General features: G+C 42.7%; 1 protein-coding gene across 1 annotated transcript in view; it reads right to left on the bottom strand.

The window, feature by feature from the left end:
• LTBP2 (latent transforming growth factor beta binding protein 2) overlaps nucleotides 1–20,044 on the bottom strand; it is a 148,910-nt gene that overhangs the window by 109,001 nt on the left and 19,865 nt on the right. Inside the window, exon 3 of the mRNA XM_080977541.1 lies at nucleotides 13,254–13,497. Within this exon, the coding sequence (XP_080833667.1) occupies nucleotides 13,254–13,497 (244 nt within the window). The remainder of the gene's footprint in view (nucleotides 1–13,253; nucleotides 13,498–20,044) is intronic.

Here is a 20,044-nt window from a genome sequence, read left to right as displayed (position 1 = left end):
ATTTGAAATATGATGTATATGGTTGTGGTGGCTCCCCAATTCTCTCATTGCATGGTTCTGTTGATTTAAGCAGAGAATTTGTTGTATATTTTTATTGATTTTCTTTGTATGGTTTTGTCATGGTCTTCGACTAGCACAATAAACTTATTTAACTTGAACAAAGGAGCATGTTACTAAGCAACAGGAAAAGCCTAACAAATTACTAAAATTAATGGCTGTAAGTTGACCATATCCTATTGATTTCAATGAGTCTACTCTGAGTATAGCTTAATCAGTCATCAGAGAGTACACTAGTGGGTGCTGAAATGTTATTAAGTTGCCACCTCATGCTTTCCACAAAGTCTTCCACAACTTATTACCTCAGTTTTTCAAGGAACTGTTGACCATCAAAGTCAAGGGCTACAAGGAATTGCTTTTTCACAAATGTACACAATTAAAATGCTGGCAATTCCATTGACATCGTTGGTCTAATGGGTGTGTGAGCAGCTTCCAAACAAAGAACTAAATCATGGTCATCTCCTGATAACCAGCCCATTTTGTTTCATCTTAAAATTCCCTTTTCAGTTTCTGTCCCATCCATCCACCTTCCTTATTGGCCAGCAGCCCTCCTTGTTTAAAGCCATTTAAACCATAAGTCAGTGATTCACTTCCTTCTCTTATGTAATTTTCCACTGAATCACTAGAGAAGAATGGACACCACACAGACAACCAAGCCTACAGGGACAAAAATAAGTAGCCAGGCTTGGAAAGTCCCAAACTAGCCTCAACCTAGAAGCTTTCCCTCTTCAATCTATTAAGAGGTCATGAAATGTCTAGGCAGAATGTGGATGGGTCATTCTTTGTGTCAAAGTGCAGGTGCTTTCAATAGCAGCACTGGGGTTTCTCAAATCGCACAGCTCACAAACAATGTGAAATACAAGGTAGCTGTTAAGATTTAATTTGGAACGTGGGACAATGTAGAAAACGGCTTATCTCTCCACATCGTACAAGGCACCCAAAGAGAATTTGTCTCACTTCGCTACAATCAGAGAGGGCAAGCCAGTAACCACAACACACAAGACTACAAGGCTTCCCAACAGAAAAGGCCTCTTAACACATCAACTCCTCTGCTACACAAATCCAATGTTCCCCCTTCTCTTCTCACTTGCAATAATACTAGCTGGGAACTGTTTCTAGTGCACCAGACACTTCTCTCATCACTCTCCCTCTCAGACAGGAGTGGGATAGCCAAAAATACCTACTTTCCTTGGTAGCTGACCTCTTTTATAAATAATATTTGTTTGACTTTGGAAAGGCATCCAATTTCATGTTGTAACGATGATATCCAGCGCTATAAGTTAATAAATACTTCCATTCAACTATCAAAAGTAGTATAGAAATCAACGGCAATGTCCTGAAATTATTCAGACCTTTTCTCTAGAATTGTCAACTGTGCCGGCCTGAGTATCATACAAATCCCTTTAAAAACTTCCATAGCAGCAAAAAAGAAAAAACACAGCTCTTCCGCCTCCCATCCACTCTTTCATGAGCGTTCCAGCCCATTCTCCTCCTCTGCCTGCCATAGAGCAAAACTAACATTCTACTTACTAGAGTCTCTTAAAGCGCTTAACTCCAAAAAGAATTTATTAGGTGAAATGGATGAAGCAACATAATTCAAAGCAGCAGTACTCCATAACTAATTCCCAGCTTTGTTACCTTAAACATATGGATGGGTTTGTCTCTCAGAGTTTTTATATTCCTTCTCAAATTAAACAAAGGGAAGATAGAAGGGGAAAGTGCTTTAAAGAAAACATCACTGCCTGCCCGCAAAGTATCTGCCATCAGATTATTGTCTTTTTTGTAGATTTGTTTCTCTAAGGCTTTGCTGTGGTTACTGCTATGACTATATGGAGCAGAAAGTCGTTAATACTGGAAGATCCCAAATTAAGCATTCTGCACACAGCACTCTGTTGTGACTGAGCATGTGATAGCATCCAACTTCATTTACATACAGCAGGGACGTCATCCTCTGAATGTTTTTGGACTCTAATCCCTTCCAGGTAGCATGGCCAATGGTCACAGGTGATGGGATTTGCAGTCCAACCACATCTGGAAAGCCACAGGTTCCCCAACTCATGCAGGCTTGGACATCAAGATCCATGCATTCACAATCAACTAGATCCACCTCAGAATGGAAAAATGAGGGGGGAAACCACCACTTTGTAGAAAATTCAACAAGAGAAAATGCACCCTCATATCGTAGCAGTATTCTAGAACCATTCTTCACATTACACAGAATAAAATAGCAGAATTCTAATCTCAGCTGTGCCACTTAACACTGTGGGAGACCGTATTACCACATTAACATTTTCTAGTCTTCACTGATGTAGTAAACTAGCACACCAGGGAGAGGGTTATACTAAACTTTTCATATGATCATCTACAACATGCAGGAAAACAAAAACAGATCTGCAGTGCTAGAATTCTGGATCATACCACTTCAATCTACCATCTCATCCTGCATAATGAAGAAAATGGCTCTGACTCAAAATGTCAGTGGACACTGTGAAATATAGATGATGGCATTTTCATGGAAGCTGGGTTTTCATCCATGGAATTTGCTTCTACAAAAATAGAAATGAGCACAGAATTAAAAGCAGATATCATCTGCATGATTTAGCTTTCTGCCAGTAATTCCCTCCGTACTTAATACATTCAGCACACTTAATGTACAAACATCTAAGCAAAGAAATGTCTAATAAAATTAATTTAGGTTTTGTTGTAGGCTTTAAAAAAAGGATAAGAGATAGGGATGGTTTCCTGTATTTTTATCTACTTGGGAGGTGCCAAATAACTTAGCGTTTAGCAACTACCTATACAAATTTCATCAGTATCTAGAGCTCTTTCAAATGTACTCCACAGGGAGGATTGGGTCCCCAGCAACAGCACCGCACAAAACTCACACACACACCCAAGAGCCACCAGTTGCCCTGCATTTTGCTGAGATCCTTAGTCTTTGCACACATTAGCAGTTTAAAAATCATCAAGGTTGCTTTTCCCCATTGTGTTTCAAGTCCATTTCCACATTGCTGTATACCGCAATAAGGGAGCAAAAATGTCATCACCTGGTGTGCTTTGTGTGTTTGGTTTCCCCACACCAGCAACCCTCCTGAACGCTTCTTCACGAAGCTGTCATCTGCACATGTGCAATGGCTGTCTCAAATGTACACACCTCAGCTTAACTCTGTAGTGAATGTGGCTCACGTTTTCAGATTGGATGGAAGCTGGTTTGAGGGAAAACCCATCAAACAACAGTATTTCTCAAGAAGATGGATATGAACTGTGGCTCAGCTTCAAACATCAGCAGTGGGAGCACATTGAAGCCAGAGTAAACAGTAATCATACCATGCCTATATGATCTTTGTTATGCTAACTGGATGGCTGTGGAACTAATGGACCAAAGTGCTGACCCCTCAGATGGCAGGCAGGCAGCTGCCAAAGTATGTAAGGAACTCCTGTAAGTACGGATGAAAGAGAAATGCAGTTCAGTACAGACTAAAAGTCAAATCTATCAAACCTGCACTTTCCCAAACAATATGTAAACCATATCTGAAATTTGTGATGCACTTCTCCAATCAATGTTTGGTTGCCCTTCTCTTCCAGCTGTTTAAAAGAGTCAGATTTTCTTTAGTTGTAAAAAAAGATGGACGAGATACTGGGAAAACATTGGAAGATCACAAATGGATGATGATGTCAGTTGGACGTACACACCCGACATGTGTGTGTGAATGAGGCAATATGGAAGCAGTGTTCTGAGCCAGTACCTGAACAACTGGAGTATATTCAGTGAAATATATTAATCTGTCTTTGGCCTGTAGGCTCTGGATACAGAAAATATGTTTTTAATATGCATGCATAATGCAGCCAAAGATGGTGCAAAACCATATATACTGTCTATGGATTACATGCTGATCTTTCCAGAGAATTCACCCAATAAAGAGGCTGGCAAATGATATCTCAAGTCAGTGCTGGCTACTTGTATGCCTAAGAAGCTTAGATTGGCAAAGTATTTTCAGCTAGGCTACAGATGTTGAGATTTTGAATAGCACAACACCAGGGGCTCAGCTACATTAATAAAAAAAAACCGGTTTATATGCGTTATAACACTGTGACACCATATGGCGCTATGGAGTCCCACCTTTCACCCACGTGATTTCCCATAATAAAGTTTACAGTGAGTTTTCCTGAAATGCTGTTTAGATGTGTCTAGATCCAGCCCAGGTCCCTGTAGTTGCATTTTCAACATAACTACAGTTTGATTTCATTCAGGTCCAACTTTCATACAGTAGGCCCAAAGGTTATGTGGGGGTTACGTTCTGGTGGTCTGTGCACAAAGGCAAAATCATGTAAAGTCAGGAAGGCACCCCACACCCCAGAACCGCCCCACACCTATGTGACAATCCCTACCTGTCCAAAGCTGCACACCAAACAAGGAAAACCTTGGGAGTCTCCATAGGGCCTTCCAGAGCCCTCATGCAACCTTCCTACAAGCTGGTAAACAAGGTAGAGGGCTTAAAAAGCTCTTTCTGTGCTAGGCTTTCCTGCAACTGAAATAGATTTTAAGCCCTCTGCATTGCTTACCATGTTCTGGGAACATGTCATGTGAGGGCCCTGGGACACTCCCACAACCTTCCCAGAGCCCCATAAGCAAGGCAGAGGGCTTTAAACCTATTTCCATGGCAGAAAAGAGTTATGTGACCACCAAACACATATCTTTACGTGCCAGGCGAAAACACTCCTCTCAGGCTTTTGACTAATTAAACAATATCTGGCCTTTTAAACGGGGGTGGGGGGTATTGTTTGTTACAATGCTATGTATTTTCATGTTTTTATACTGCAAACCGCACTGTGATCCTCAGATGAAGAATGTTAGGGAAATACTACTACTACTACTACTACTACTAATAATAATAATAATAATAATACAAAACCCAGCACAAAGTCCTCTACCTTGCTTTGTGGGCTCTGGAGACTCTTGTGAAATCTCACATGGCCCCTTCTTATTGTTTCCCCCACTCTCTTACCCTCTTTCTATTTATTTATTTATTTATTTATTTATTTATTTATCAACAAAGCACGCAAGTTGCGATCATGTAAGTACATAAGTTTTGGGCCTACTGCAGTGTGCCAAAACTGAAATGCAACTATTTTTATTCACTCATACATACGTATATACCTACTCAGAAAAGTAACACACTTTCGTCTCTTAACAATAGAAAGAGCACAAGGGAGGCTTCCCTGCATAACAAAACAAAACAGAAAACAGATTTTGATCCTTGGCATAACCGGGAAGGAACTTTTTTGCATGTGAAAGACAAGAACACTGGAAATTCTCCAGAGAATCTGAAACATTCTATGGAGTTAGAGCAACTGCAAGCATGCTAATTTAAAATGACAATCACCAGGGGAGAATTTCTTAAAGTGGGGGTGGCCTTTGGATATGTTCTACTCTAATTAGGTTTCCCTTTATTTCCTCTAATGTGCTATTGACCCCTTTCCTGCTTTGTGAACCCATTAGGGCTGTTCTGCTAAGTTACATTGTGTTCTCTCCACAAACCTTTGGCATTGCAAGAATACAGGGAATAAGCCTCCTGGTGCTTCTGCCCAACTACATCCTCCCAGTTGCTCATTAGCAAAGGGATTAGAGACAATGTCTGAGCCAGTATCTCATCTCTGTCCTTGTTCACTTTATAGGCCATTTTTACAGGGGAGCCTGAAAAGCATTTTGGAGCCCCTTGCTGTATTCACATAGCATGGTCACTCCGGAGAATGCATAAGATTTTAATACCAGGAACCAAATTCAGCAGGCAATCCTCTGAAGAAGAAGAGTTTGGATTTGATATCCCGCCTTTCACTCCCTTTAAGGAGTCTCAAAGCGGCTAACATTCTCCTTTCCCTTCCTCCCCCACAACAAACACTCTGTGAGGTGAGTGGGGCTGAGAGACTTCAAAGAAGTGTAACTAGCCCAAGGTCACCCGGCAGCTGCATGTGGAGGAGCAGAGACGCGAACCCGGTTCACCAGATTACTAGTCTACCGCTCTTAACCACCACACTGGCTCTATGGTGCCCTTTTTAACTTTGGAGGAGGAGGTAAAGTAGTGTTGATCTCTTTCTCAGGGCTTAAAGGCCATGGCTGGGTCAGGAACATTTGGGAAAAAAGCAGACCTGGTCCCACTCCATGCTCTGCCCATGGCAGTGGCCTCAGTGACGGATGGAGAAGGATGGAAGAAGAACTCTCTCCACTCTCATCACTTAAGCCTCCATCTTCAGTGCTTAGTAGCAGGGTGGGGCAAGGTCAGGATTCCTTCTTCGCTTGGGAAATTACCGTACTTTTCTCTCTATAACACGCAGATTTTTTCTCCTAAAAAGTAAGGGGAAATGTCTGTGCGTGTTATTGAGTGAATGTGTGGTCCCTGGAGCCGACCCTCCTGAGCGCAGGGGCAAAAATCAGGCAAAAATCCAATCGCGCGCTTCAGGGAGAAGGAAGCTCCGTGAGAGAGGAAGCTGTTGTTTTCCTGCATTCTGCCTCAGGGTCTTACTGCCCACCCGCCTCTGTTTCGGTTGCTGTTTGCTCAAACGGAACAAAGAGCAGGCAAATCCCCTCCCCTCCAGGCAAGCAGAGGGGAAAGGAAAGCATCGTGTCCTTCCTTCTAATTCCTCTCCGTGCTTCGGTGCTGCTGTGTCCAGGGAAACATTTTAGGGACTTGCAGGCAGCCGGAAAACATGCAGGTGGGAGAGAGAGAGAGAGAGAGAGAGAGGGCTGGCTTGGGTGGGTGTGGGGGGGGGAAACTTTTGCCTTCCTTTCCTCCCTCCCGTTAAACCCCTCTCCTGCATTCTTAGCCAGCTGCTTCTCTGCACACCCCTCTCATGCTCCATGTCCCTTCTGTGTTTTTCCTTCCCTCCCCACTTAAAACGTGGTTACAAAGCACGGATCCACATGGATCCTCAGGATCTTTGCATTGGGTCACCCCAAATTCACCATCAGATCACATTACATGTCCATGGCTACAGCCTGCACCAAAAAAATCATGCACCCACTGTTGCCTGGGGCTGCAATGGTGCAAAAACGTGGTTACAAAGCATGGATCCACATGGATCCTCAGGATCTTTGCATTGGGTCACCCCAAACTCACCATCAGATCACATGTCTGTGGCCACAGCATGAGGCACAAAAATGATACATCCACTGTTTCATTCAGAATTTTTTCCCCTTGTTTTCCTCCTCTAAAAACGATGTGCGTGTTATGGTCAGGTGCGTGTTATAGAGCGAAAAATACGGTACTTCCATTCTTCATCTCTTCTTTCCCTGCCCTTTGCTTCCAATAACATAAGGTTGATAATGTAGACATGTGCAACAGCAAAATCTATTTCTTTTAAAATGTATGAGTATGGTTTATTATGGATAGCATTTTCTTTTATATATTGTGTAATGGAACAGGAGCTGGGCAACCAGTTTAACCAGTGCTGTTAACTCTTACCTAAGAAGACTCTTATCATACCATTCACAACAGTCTTCCTTCAGAGGTTGTTGGACTACATCTCCCATAATCCCTGAACAGTGCCCATGCCGGCTAGGGATTATGGGGAACGAGGTCCTAAAACATCAGCATTGGGGAAAGTTGAAGAGAATGATTGACAGCAGTCATTCTATTAGAAACAAATGTCGCATATTACGTTGAAAAAATCACTATTGTGTAAGATAACATTTGGCTGCAAACAAAGCTGTGACCTTGAATTTGGTTGCCCCAGAAATCATATGGCTGCTCCAAAATAAGCATTTTCAAGGCTGAAACATGGATGTGATATACACTCTCTCATACCATATATAAGCTGTATCTGCATCCTACTAGGCACACACTTTCTAACGTTTGTGTTTAAGGAAAGGAATAAAATATCAGTTTGTCTTACTGACACAAAATCTGTTCCTTCTCCCCCAGGAGATGATTTGTGAAGCGCATACAAATCCCTCTCCCCAGTTAGTAAACTGTTCAAAAAGAATTATGTTTAAGAATAGTATCCAGAACAACTCTTTCAAAATACAGTACTGATGCTGCGTGCACTGTGATTTAGAAATAGTATTTTCATGCAGGAACAAAAGACATTAACACTTTTCTTGGAAAGTTCTCGTATTTTAAGTTTCCAGAAGTGCTTGCCAAAGGTATTTGAAACTCTGTCAGAAGATGGGCTGAGAGTTAGGTGTTTCTCATTGTTCTAAGTAGAACTGCTATTTATATAATTTAACTTTGACTGGCATTGGGTGTGTTTTTTTGCTTATTTTAGAAAAAGGAAAGGAAAAAGGAAAAACAACAACAGAGAGTATCATATGATATCCACACTCTGATGGTTGTAAGGACCAAAGAACTTCTTGGCTGCTGTATCAAAATTGTGTTTTGCTGAAATAAGAGACTAGAAAGTGGAGAATGAACACTATTCTATATCAGAAAAAAACATGCATGGGCATAATCATGTTGACTGACCAGTTGCTTCTAGGGAAAACATTAGTGTGCACCAATGCAAATTTGGTTTCCATTCATATCAATATTCCCAGTAAACTCCAAAACCAAGGAGATCTCTTTTGATTGTCAAGAGTATTAGTTATTTGGTGTGGAATCTTCATGAACATATGAAGGGCTCGTTTTAGTGTTGTTGTTGTTGTTTAAAACCTAAAGTTTAAGATAATGTAATAATGATAAACAACTACAGACATTGCCACTTTCCATTTACAGGGCACCAGGATACATTTACAGTAGAGAGGCAATGCAAATGTTCATAGCATCAGCAAATCATGTATATATTGGGTTATTAAAACTAGCTAGCAAAGGCTTTTAAAAGCAAGGCACTGTGTGAAAATGAAGTTAATCTATCAGCTGCAGCATATGGTTGGGTCCTAACTTTCTCAAAAATGCCCAGCAGAAAGTTGGCTGCCATCTCTCCTTGGCTTTTGCAAGGGTTTCTATTCTCCAGCTGGTGCCAGTTATCAACAGAAGCACAGTTAAGGGTTCATCGCATCAGAAGGAATGATCAGAACAGACAAACCTGGTAGCACCAGTGCAAGATTTTGGGAGTGCCAATTACATGGACTGATGAGTGAAGTTTCTCTCTTAAACATGTGAGCTGCTTAAGCTAACAGCTGAAGTTTTCCAACAAAGCAGAGAGACAGCAAATGGGCGCTCGCTGCTTCTTAGATGCCAGGATGTTTTGTTGAAAACCTCTCTGGAACAGATGGAGAAGATCTTTCCAGAGGCCACAATAGGACCAATAACTCAGCATAAAGATGAAAGCAAAAGCTTCTGGAACATCTTAGAGAGATACACTTGGGAAGCCTCGTCATTTGTTGATATATCACATTTGAAGGAAGAAAAAGTACTTTTTTTTGCGGAGACCTACAGTGAAGGCCACCAGTGTAGCACCTTGTTTAAGGTCTCACCTCAATCCTGGCCAGTTAAGGCAGTAAGTGGTTAGGAAAGCAAGCCTAAACTTACTTCACTCTCCCTTGGGAACAGAGGGTATTTCAAAGTTTGGATAGCTTGAGAGGCAGCCTAAGACTATACTGTGTCTCTTTGAAATGTTCTCCAAAACCACAGAAGCCAAATTCATTTCCACCATTATTTAACAGGATAGATGGCTGTGGTAAAGACCACCCCTGTGTGTGTGTGTGTGTGTGTGTGTGTGTTAAGCGCAAACCAAAGCAAAATAAAGCTGTAAACCCTGAATGAGTCCCCTGATACTAGTAAGCAATTAAAACAATTTAAAAATAGTCCACACATTCATGAAAGGTTCTTTCCTGCTTCCAGGGTTCTTTTTTTGGGGGGGGGGGGAAATGTGCTTTAAATGTATGGTATGTACAAAGCCTCAGTGTATAGGAGAGCATGGGCACAATCAACATGATCAGCAGCACCCAGAACCTGACAAGGCCAACACCCTCGCAGGAGGCCCACTGCCAACACTTGGAGCCTCCTGACCAGTTCATTCTTCTTGCTCTCGCTGCCTGTTCACCTGCCCTTTCCAAGCAAGTAAGCAGAACTGAGAGAATTAAGGCTAAAATACAGTTACCTCCACACACGGTGTCCTCTCTCTCTCTCTCTCTCTGTAAGAAGTGGCGCCAACTAGGTTTTTGGCGCTCGAAAGCCAAAACGTACAACTACGGAGGCATTCGACAACCGAGGTTCCACTGTAGCTCCAGTTAGAACCAGAAGGTGGGGTAATGGTTATGGTGTTAAACAAGAACTGAGGAGACACAGGTTCAAATCCCCAGTCATCTATGAAGCTCACTGGACAACTTTGGGCCACTCACTATTTCAAACCTACCTCACAGGGCTGTTGTAATGAATAAATGGGGTAGAGGGGAGAACCACATATGCCAGCCTAAGCTGGGCAAGAAATTTTTAAAATTGCGTCTCCATAATCTGTGTTACAATAGGCAGCAAACAGTGTCTTCTTACATCCGTGCTGAAGCCCCTAAAATAAATTCAGGGCTTCTACAGCCTGGGGAAACACCAGCTACTTCAAATGTATAGCTTCTTTTTAAAAGGGGGGTATTTTTACTAATATAAAACCATAAATACAAACAAAAAAGAAAACATAATCAATGTTACAAAATGTAGCAGCAATACAAAGTTTCTATTTTCTACATAAATAGAGAGCAGATAATGCAGAAAAATAAAAGCAGAAAAACACATAATGAAAGCCAAATTTTTGCATTTGGGTGGAAGAAGAAGTATAGTTGAATACCAGCCTAAATTAAAACCAGTGACTTGATAAAATAGTCAAATTTCACTTTGTATTTCAAATTGTAAGCAGAACCACAACAAACAACATCAACAACAAAAGAACTTTTCTAAATATTTGGGCATGTGTATTTTAATGAAATCAGCTACCCCAAAAAATCACCCATGAAACATTTTAAAATAAAAAGTATAATGCTGTGAGGAATTGATTGCAGCTTTAAGTTGTAAATTGGCCAAAAATATTATTTCGCTTTTTTATGAAAGCTGAATTGAGAAAAAAATAACTTAAGGGAAGTGTCAAATGCTAACATTAAGGTGACAGGGGTGTGCATGGGTAATAGGATATTTTGAGCCTTTCATATTGAAATTTAAAAATAAAAATCCCCTTGTTAGTGGAGTTGTATTTCCTTGGGACAGAGCCAGCAAGTCTTAAGCAGTGAAGAGCAGCTGGGGCAGTCCCAAATCCCAAGGCTCACTACTAATCACTGTGTCTGGCTGCCTGCACAGAGTATTCAGTATTTGAATGTATGTTCTTTCTCTCCATCTAGCTGCCTAAGAATTAATGTCAGTCATACTGAGATATATGAGTGCCTTTATGTCCTGCCATCCCAGATTTGTGAGGCAAATTCATCACATGGAGAAAGAGCTGGTGTGAAAATGGGATCCCATTTGTTGAAGGGTGGGTTATGTATAATTGTGTGTGTGTGTGTGTGTGTGTGTGTGTATGTATATGTATATGTATATGTATATGTATATGTACATGTATATGTATATGTTCCAGGTCAGGAAGGTTACAGTCTGTGGTTTCACAAGTTTTACTCAGTGGCTCAGATTCCACCAGTCATTAAAGACTCAGAATGCAATCCTGCACATAGGCTATTTAAATGCCACTGACTTCTATGTAATGGGATTTAAGCAATCGGACTGGAAAGGATGGCAGCCATTAATTGTGGAGGGAAAAGAAAGCCATCTAAAGCTGCCAAAGGTTTTGGGCATTGAGGAGGAGTCACTCAACATATTTGTACACTTTTCTTCACAAAGAGCCACAAACCTGTTTATGCTTCTTTTTTCAGAATAACAGCCAACAACAACAACAACATCTGTATTGTCACTAGCTTCTGCCTTAAGCTGCTGGATTTATGTGTTCCACTATGCCAGGGGTCAGCAACCTAAGGCCCATGAGCCAGAAGCGACCCACAGAGGTCGTTTGAGTGGCCCATGAACCACCCCCGAACTGAGTTGCCCGCTCACGCGCTGCGCTAAACCGGCACAGCGTGGTGTGGGGACTCGCTTCTGCGGCGCTGAAAATCCAGCCCATGGAGGGATCTCTGTGGGACTGATCTGGCCCAGGCAAGATAAACCTTGCTAAACCCTGCACTATACAATCATGGGTCATGCAGCAGAACTGCAGGATTGCAAGGCCCATGGCCTAGCAGAGTACAGCAAAAGCCATTCATGAATATGACAGTGATGTATAATAAGGTGCCTGATTATATGACTCTACATACTTAAAAGATTCAGGGCACAGGTCCACAAACTGTATATATAAATGCTAATGTGCAAATTTAGTTATCTGAACAAATTACAATGGTTGGTGACTGTGGTCTCACCAGTACCATAATGGGCATGTACAGCAGTGTTTTAAGAAAATTAAATAAAGGAGAAAGGGCCAGTGATCTGGGGCCTAGCACAAAAGACCCTGGGCTCAGGCTGCCTTTCTCTTCCAAGTGATCCTGGGCAAAGGGGTGAAAGGAAAGATCTGTGTAAATTCAGGAAGAACCCTAGGATATAAATTATTTAAGCCAGGAATGGAAGACAGACAGCTGCCATTCCATGCCCTCCAATGGCCAAATAGGCACATTTGCTCACTGGCGGAGGAAGGGGGTGCGGGGGGGGTACGGTCCGCCCCGGGTGTCATTCCTGGGGCCTGGCATCACCACCCCTCCCCCTGGGGTGCTTGCTCCACCCCCCTGGGACGCTCGCCCCGCCCCTGGGTGCACAGCATGCGCGCCGCTCCGGGTGCTGGAGCAGCTAGCATCTGCCTCTGCATTTGCTATGGAGAAACCTCTAAGCACAATATCCCTTTTGAGTTTATGTGCATCTTCACTGCCTCTTCTGCCCTTTCACTTCTGCCCTCAAATAGAATAAACCAAGGCCATGAAAACAAACCATGGCCTGTCACCATTATGCTTGTGGGATTCAATTGCATACTGGCAAAGTCAGGTTGCACAGTTAGAGTGGATTTGACGTTTCTGTGCAACAGGCCCGCTCTCCTTCTCCCTCCTCCAAATCAAACTTTTAGTGGTAAGGAAAGGGACATAAAGGCGCAGGAAAGTATAGGATAACTACGGCTTGGTTTGACGCATCTTCCCTGCAAACTTTGTGCAAACGAAATCAGGATGTATGTGAAATAAACAGGTCATCTGAAAGTGACATATCTTTAGCCTCTTCCACGCATAAAGAGGCAAAATGGTGCATAAAACTTACCCACTTGGTAGCTTCTGCATGGTAGGTATCTGTCTTCCTCTTAGTGGGCTTTCTCTCTCTGCATTGCCCATTCTTTTGAGAGGGGAGCGTCCTGGGGGCTGGAAGGCAGCCACAGGGCCAGGAGGATGATACTCTTGTTCTGGAACCACCTCTTCACATCGAGAGCCTCTGAAACCTGAACGGCAAATACAAAGCTGGGGGCGGCTGCAGGATCCTTTGTTCTGGCATGGAGGGTCACATACAGCTGAGGAGACAAAGAAGAGAATGAACAGATGGAGGCAATCCTAGCTTGCAATAAACTATGTGTTCCCCAGAAGAACCTCTTACCCTGTCTCACTGCACCCATGGAGATAGGTAACAGACTTTCTCTTTCAGGATGAACTTGGCTGGTTCCTGCCTTTTCAATATAAATATAAAGGTAAAGGTAAAGGTACCCCTGACCGTTAGGTCCAGTCACGGACGTCTCTGGGGTTGCACGCTCATCTCGTTCTATAGGCCGAGGGAGCCGGCGTTTGTCCGCAGACAGCTCCGGGTCATGTGGCCAGCATGACTAAGCCGCTTCTGGCGAACCAGAGCAGCACATGGAAACACCGTTTACCTGTTTATCTACTTGCACTTTGACATGCTTTCGAACTGCTAGGTGGGCAGGAGCTGGGACCAAACAACGGGAGCTCTCCTCGTCGCAGGTTCTGTGGTTTAGACCACCGCGTCACCCGCATATAAATATATAAGCTAACAAATCAAATGCTGGTTCAATCTCATCCCTTTCCTCAAACTTTCAGGTAGTCTCTCCAACTTTTGATTTTTTAAAAATTGCCAAATATAAGTTTGTCATTTAAATATCATTTGTTGCATTACAGTGGTACCTCGGGTTACATACGCTTCAGGTTACATACGCTTCAGGTTACACACTCCACTAACCCAGAAGTAGTGCTTCAGGTTAAGAACTTTGCTTCAGGATAAGTACAGAAATTGGGTTCCCACGGCACGGCGGCAGCAGGAGGCCCCATTAGCTAAAGTGGTGCTTCAGGTTAAGAACAGTTTCAGGTTAAGAACAGACCTTCGGAATGAATTAAGTACTTAACCTGAGGTACCACTGTATTATTCTTTTGAAGGATAATCACATCAGTAAAATTGCATCAGGGATGACACAATTATGAAGGTGGGTTTATAACAACACCAATTGATGTGATAACATCAACCAATTGGTACTGTGCACAACTGACTAGTGCTGCAAATCCACAAAGCTATTTTTTTTCTAAGTTTAACCCTGTAAAGAAAATTGTTGGAACCAAATGTGGTGAGTGACCCCAGATATAAGGTTACCAGATTTATTTCAATGAATCCGGGGACACTTTTCAACTTCAATGGATTTTGTATGGGGACTGATTTGTAAATCCGGGGACTGTCCCCGGGAAACGGGGACGTCTGGTAACCTTACCCCAGAATGGAATGAGTGGCTCAAATAATATATATGTAGACACAGTCACCAAATGCTTCATAATGCTAGCAAAGCTCTGCTTGACTTTTAGTGACTCTCAAGTAAGAGCTTATATTGCTTCTTGGTTAAATTGTTTCCACAAATGTAGCATCTGAATTGGCAACACTTTGCAGCACCTTAACTGTGTCCACAATCAATTTGTTAGTCTTTAAAGGTGCCACAAGTTGTTAAAACTACTTCCTTATTCAGGAGGCCATGAATATCCCTGTTGACAAGCAAGGGAGTAGTAGTGGATCGCAAGACTTGCAAACTTGCAAAGGCAAAGCTTAAGAAATAACCAGGTCCTAGGGCAGGGCCCTCCAGATGCTGTTGGAGCCCAATTCCCATCATTCCTAGTAGTCCAACAACATCTGGATGGCAAAAGGTTCCACACCAGTGTCCTGTGGCTCCTAACCACATTCTGCAACCCCCCAAGGCACTGCTGCAGACCAACAAGCTACAAGTCCACCTGACACTCCTCCACCACTGATCCAGGACACCTGCGAAGCTGCTTTTGAGCAGAGAACAATTAGCTGGGCTCCCCTCTTTTAAAAAAGCTGACCTTTGTGCTGTTTCCTGACTGGATTATAAAACAAAATTGGCTCCTGATAGTTTAAGAAGCACGGGGCCCCCAGTGTGTAATAATTAGCGGTGCACTGCTTTTCCTCCTCAGAATTTACTGCTGAAGTTGATGTACTGTAATTAGTAGCATACATAGACCGTGGGTGGATTTGGGTGCAAAGTTAATGAACTGTGGCTTCCAATAATTGCTGAAGAATTTGAGTGTGGTGACTTCCGAATTAGCTGGTGGAAGGAGCACAAGAATCCCCCTCATTGGATAGGACAGCTTAGAAACCTCACCCCTGAAGTATATGGGAAGAAACAAAATATTTGATCATATATACACAGGCAACACCTGTGTTTGTTTGATTTTTACCTATCAGATTTTCCACAGAAAGGGAAAACTGGATTAAATTGGGAGAAATACAAGCTGGCGTTTTGATGCCAATGACACTGTGTGGGCACTGAGATTAACTTGCATGCATGAGGATCCCACAATAAACACACATGCAGAAACTGGAAGCTGCAATCAGGTTTCCCTGTCCACAGGTGGATAAAGAAGGTATGAAAAAGTGTTGAGGGAACAATTAAAACACCACTGCAGACAAGAAAGGGGAGCTTCCGAGCATAATGATTTTATAGAGACACAGTTCCTGGTTTTTCAGTTCTTCTTTGGTGATCACTCATAGCCAAATAAAATCTTCTGTTATGTACTGAGTTGAATAGGATCCAGAATGCAGCAGTCTGATTGGTCCACAGGAGCCATCCAATCGAGCTCCAGGTGGAAGTGAATCCGCAACCTGATTGGCCTACAGGAGAATCCCAGAATTAGCCAATCACGTGGGGCCCATTGAGTAAATAATGTATATAAAGCAGACATTTTGGGAGAACTGGCATTCCTCACTACTATGAGTTGAATAAAGAGCATGAAATCCACACTCGACTCTGAGTATATTTCATCTTCCATGAATGCGGTCTTAACAGTGTGTTTGTAAGTGGCTGTGGAGGTCAATTCTGGTTTTTCAATACGTAAATAGGGGACAGAAAACCTCCAGCCACCAGCAAACCAGCAGACATCCTGGAAGGACATACTAAAATTGGTGGTTGTGATAGGAGCATCCAGCCATATCCTGAGGTAACTTTTATTATGTGAAGCAGGAACTTTTCTGTTTATTGTTTGTTGGTTTTAATTTCTTTGTTACTGTTGGCTCATGTCATTTTCTAGATAGGAATGCATCTCAAAAAAATCAATAAAATATTCTTTTTAATAAAATAAATATCTACCTGAAATATACTTTGGTGTATTTAATGTGTGTTAGTGTCATGGAATGAGCTTAGCAGAAGTTAGGGCACATACCATGTATCTTTTAAAGCTAGAGCCCATAACATTGACTAACACTCAGATGTTGCTATATGTATATGCATGTTGACCCTCAGGAAACAGGCTAATAGTTCTTGGTCACTGTATTTCAGTTCCCACATTACAAATAATTCATAAAAAGACCATAGAATTCTACCATTGATGTGGTATTCATATACACACACAAACATGAGAACAGAAATGAGAGATCCAGCAAGCACTGGAAAACCCCGGCAGTGTGAGAGAGAAAGAAATGTAGAGCAGAACACAGAAATTAAATTAGAACATGGAATGCAGTTTCTGAGGCACATATTCAATTTTGGGGCTAAACTCTTTCCCCTGTCTTAATGCCAAGTCCTTCAAAACCTGAGCTATTGTTTTGGGCCTGAAATACAAAATTCGCTTGGATTGCGGCTTCATTCAAAGACTCTCAAGTTGTCCCTAGATCCAAGCAACAACTTTAGCTAAGCTAAAGTGAGCCTTCTGTGACTGGGATTCACAAAGCCATTTGAAGCAGTTGGATATTCAGCTCATATTGAAAGGAATAAGATTTAGACATCCTTCACCCTTGTGTAGCTGCAGAGATTCCAGTCACTGTGCTGCCTGCAACCTAAATGGCCTAAGAAGAAAAGTGGGAGGGGTATGCTGCTAGGGGAACGAAAGAGTATTTACACTCATAAATTATTAGCCTCTTGCTTGAAAGAAAGAGAGAATATCTTGACCTTAAGGCCCAGCTGAAATTTACCATCCCCTGTCAGGAAAGGGTTTAAAAAAAATAAAAAAAGGTATTTTGACACGACCCTTTTAATTAAGCCACACAAACAGCCTACCACTTGAAAAGTCACCAGGAGTCCCGATGGCCAAGAGCCCAGGTCTGAAAAAAGCATTTCTTTCGTTCCCAGAAAAACCTTTAATGAGAGAAAGATGCTGCCATTCCTGGCCTGGTGGGATGTTTTCAGACACTGTCTGGCAGCTCAGCATGCTCTCTACTGTTCAGCTTCTGAGACAGTGAGTCAATCCTTGGCCCCATATTCCAGAGCACAGAGTTAGTCAGCTTCTCAGGAGTAATCGCATTAACAACTGTAGAACCTGGCCTACAGTAAACATGCTGAGACAGCCTGATCGCCACTGAACATATTGGAAGATCCTGGTACCCGTTTTCCAGCGTACCGCCATCAATATACTTAGGGTTGCATTCAACATAGTGCTGAGTAAGTAGTTCCACCAGTGAAAGGATTTCTGTTTGCACCACCAAACTTTCCCCTCTCTCCTCCTCCTCCTGTGCACCCCTAAATTTGTTTTAGGGCTTTCCCCCAACCCTGTGGAACAGATTTGGGGAAAGTGCTGGGCATGGAGGGGAGTACTATATGTAAATAAAGCAATTATATATTGAGATACTCTAAGTCTTCAGTCCTCTCACCCAAAGAAAACTAAACCTGGTAGCACTGCCCCTAAACCTTCTGACCATTTGAGGGTGTGCAATAGTTGTGGCTATTTTTCATGCCTCAAAATAACCAAAGATAGAAGTACTGCTGAGGAACAATCACATGTTCTGGAACATCCTAGGCCAGTTATCACCCAGTCTCAAACCTTCCATTCTCGAGCAAGGTGATTGAGTGGGTGGTTGCTGAACAACTCCAGGCATGTCTGGATAATGCAAACTATTTGGACCCCTTCCAGTTGGGATTCAGGCCCCATCATGGGACTGAATCGGCCTTTGTCGTGTGGTAAATGATCTCTAGTGGGCTAGGGACAGAGGTGAAAGCTGTTTCTTTGTTGGTTCCCTCACTGCGAGAAGTGAAATTACAGGGAACTAGGCAGACGGCCTTTTCAGTAGTCACACCCACACTATAGAATACCCTCCCAGCAGGTGTCAAAGAGTTAAGACATCTGAAGGCAGCCCTGTTTCGGGAAGCTTTTAATGTTTGATGTCCCTCTGTATTTTTGCAGGAACTGACCTTGACAAAGACTGCTCAGAAAGTCCCACTGTTCAAGGGAAGGGGAAATGAAAATGTTAAAACAGTATATTCCTCAGCTAGATGTATGTTTAAAAATCACTGGGCATCTAATACATTATTAGAACCAACTTTGGTATTTAATGTGAGTCAGTGATAGAAAGCAGAACTCAGGAGCAAGACTTAGATTGCAATCCTAATACTACTTATCTGGGAGTAAGCCCCAATGAATTTAATAGGACTTACTCATGAGTAAACATGGCTAGAATTGCACTGTGCAAACTTTGAACCATAGTTCCTCACCTGGAACAACAGCATGCTGAAGACTCAAGGTGTTTTCGTAATAACCTCTTTATTTACAAACATAAAGATTAAGTAAGCAGCGCTAGATTCACAAAAATCCAGCCCTCTCTCCACAAAACCATCTCCCTTCCATCCCATACCTACCTCTTAGGACAGGGGGTAGCCAATGTGGCACCCTCTAGATCTTGCTAAATCAGAACAATAATCCTTGACTGTTGCCAATGCTGGCTGGGATTGATGGGAGTTGTAGTCTCAATTTCATCTAGAGGGCACATTGGCTATCCCTGTTTTAGCAACTCTGTCAGAACCAGACCACCGCTTCTTGCTCTTCTTCTTGCCCCTGTTCCTCACACTCAGTCCAGACAACACAGCACCACCATGTTCAGACTTGTCTACAGCAAGAACCTACAAGACAGTTCAGTGGTTGGCTACAGCACCTTGGAAAGCTCCAAATGTGCAACTAACTGCAATAAAGGGCTCATCCAGACTTGCTTTTGTGCTGCGCTTTCCAGACACAGGTCTGCACTTTAAAACAAATGGCAATCTGCAGAAAACCCAGTTGCTATTTGCTCTAGTTCAGCAGTAAAGCGTCAGGACAAAAAACAACAATCGGTCACAGAGGTTTAAAGCCTTGTCCTGTGCCTAGAAACATGGCACAAAAGAAGTCTGGATGAGCGCAAAGGTCACATTCACACTGTAAGACATCCTGCCTAATTTTTGGCTCTTCTTAATCAGTCAGGAGGCAGGACAAGGAATAAGGATCCAGCCTGTGTTGGATGGAATAACACTCCCCCTGAAGACACATGTTCACAGTTTGGGAATGCTCCTGGACTCAGCCCTAAGTATTGGATGCTCAGCATTCAAGATGATCTTAACAGGTTGGAAAATTGAATTTCTATAGGGACAAACATAAGGTTCTACACTTAGGCCAAAGGAAGTATAGTGTCCAGATCAAGAAAAGTCATAGTACCTGTCAGGAGTTCAGGGACAGAGGCACAGGATAGGCAGGAGATGGAGAGCGATGGGGATGAATCCCAGGACAGCGAGGAAGAGGATGACAATGACTCAAGAGATTCCATGAGTCTTTCCAGCGAATCAGAGGATTCCCAGAAGGGGGCGCCGGTGGTCAAGG

Source organism: Podarcis pityusensis (assembly GCF_964106645.2).
Source record: "Podarcis pityusensis genome assembly, chromosome: 1".
Lineage (NCBI taxonomy): Eukaryota > Metazoa > Chordata > Lepidosauria > Squamata > Lacertidae > Podarcis > Podarcis pityusensis.
Note: the sequence above shows the minus strand (reverse complement) of the source record. Positions and strands in the feature narration are given on the sequence as shown.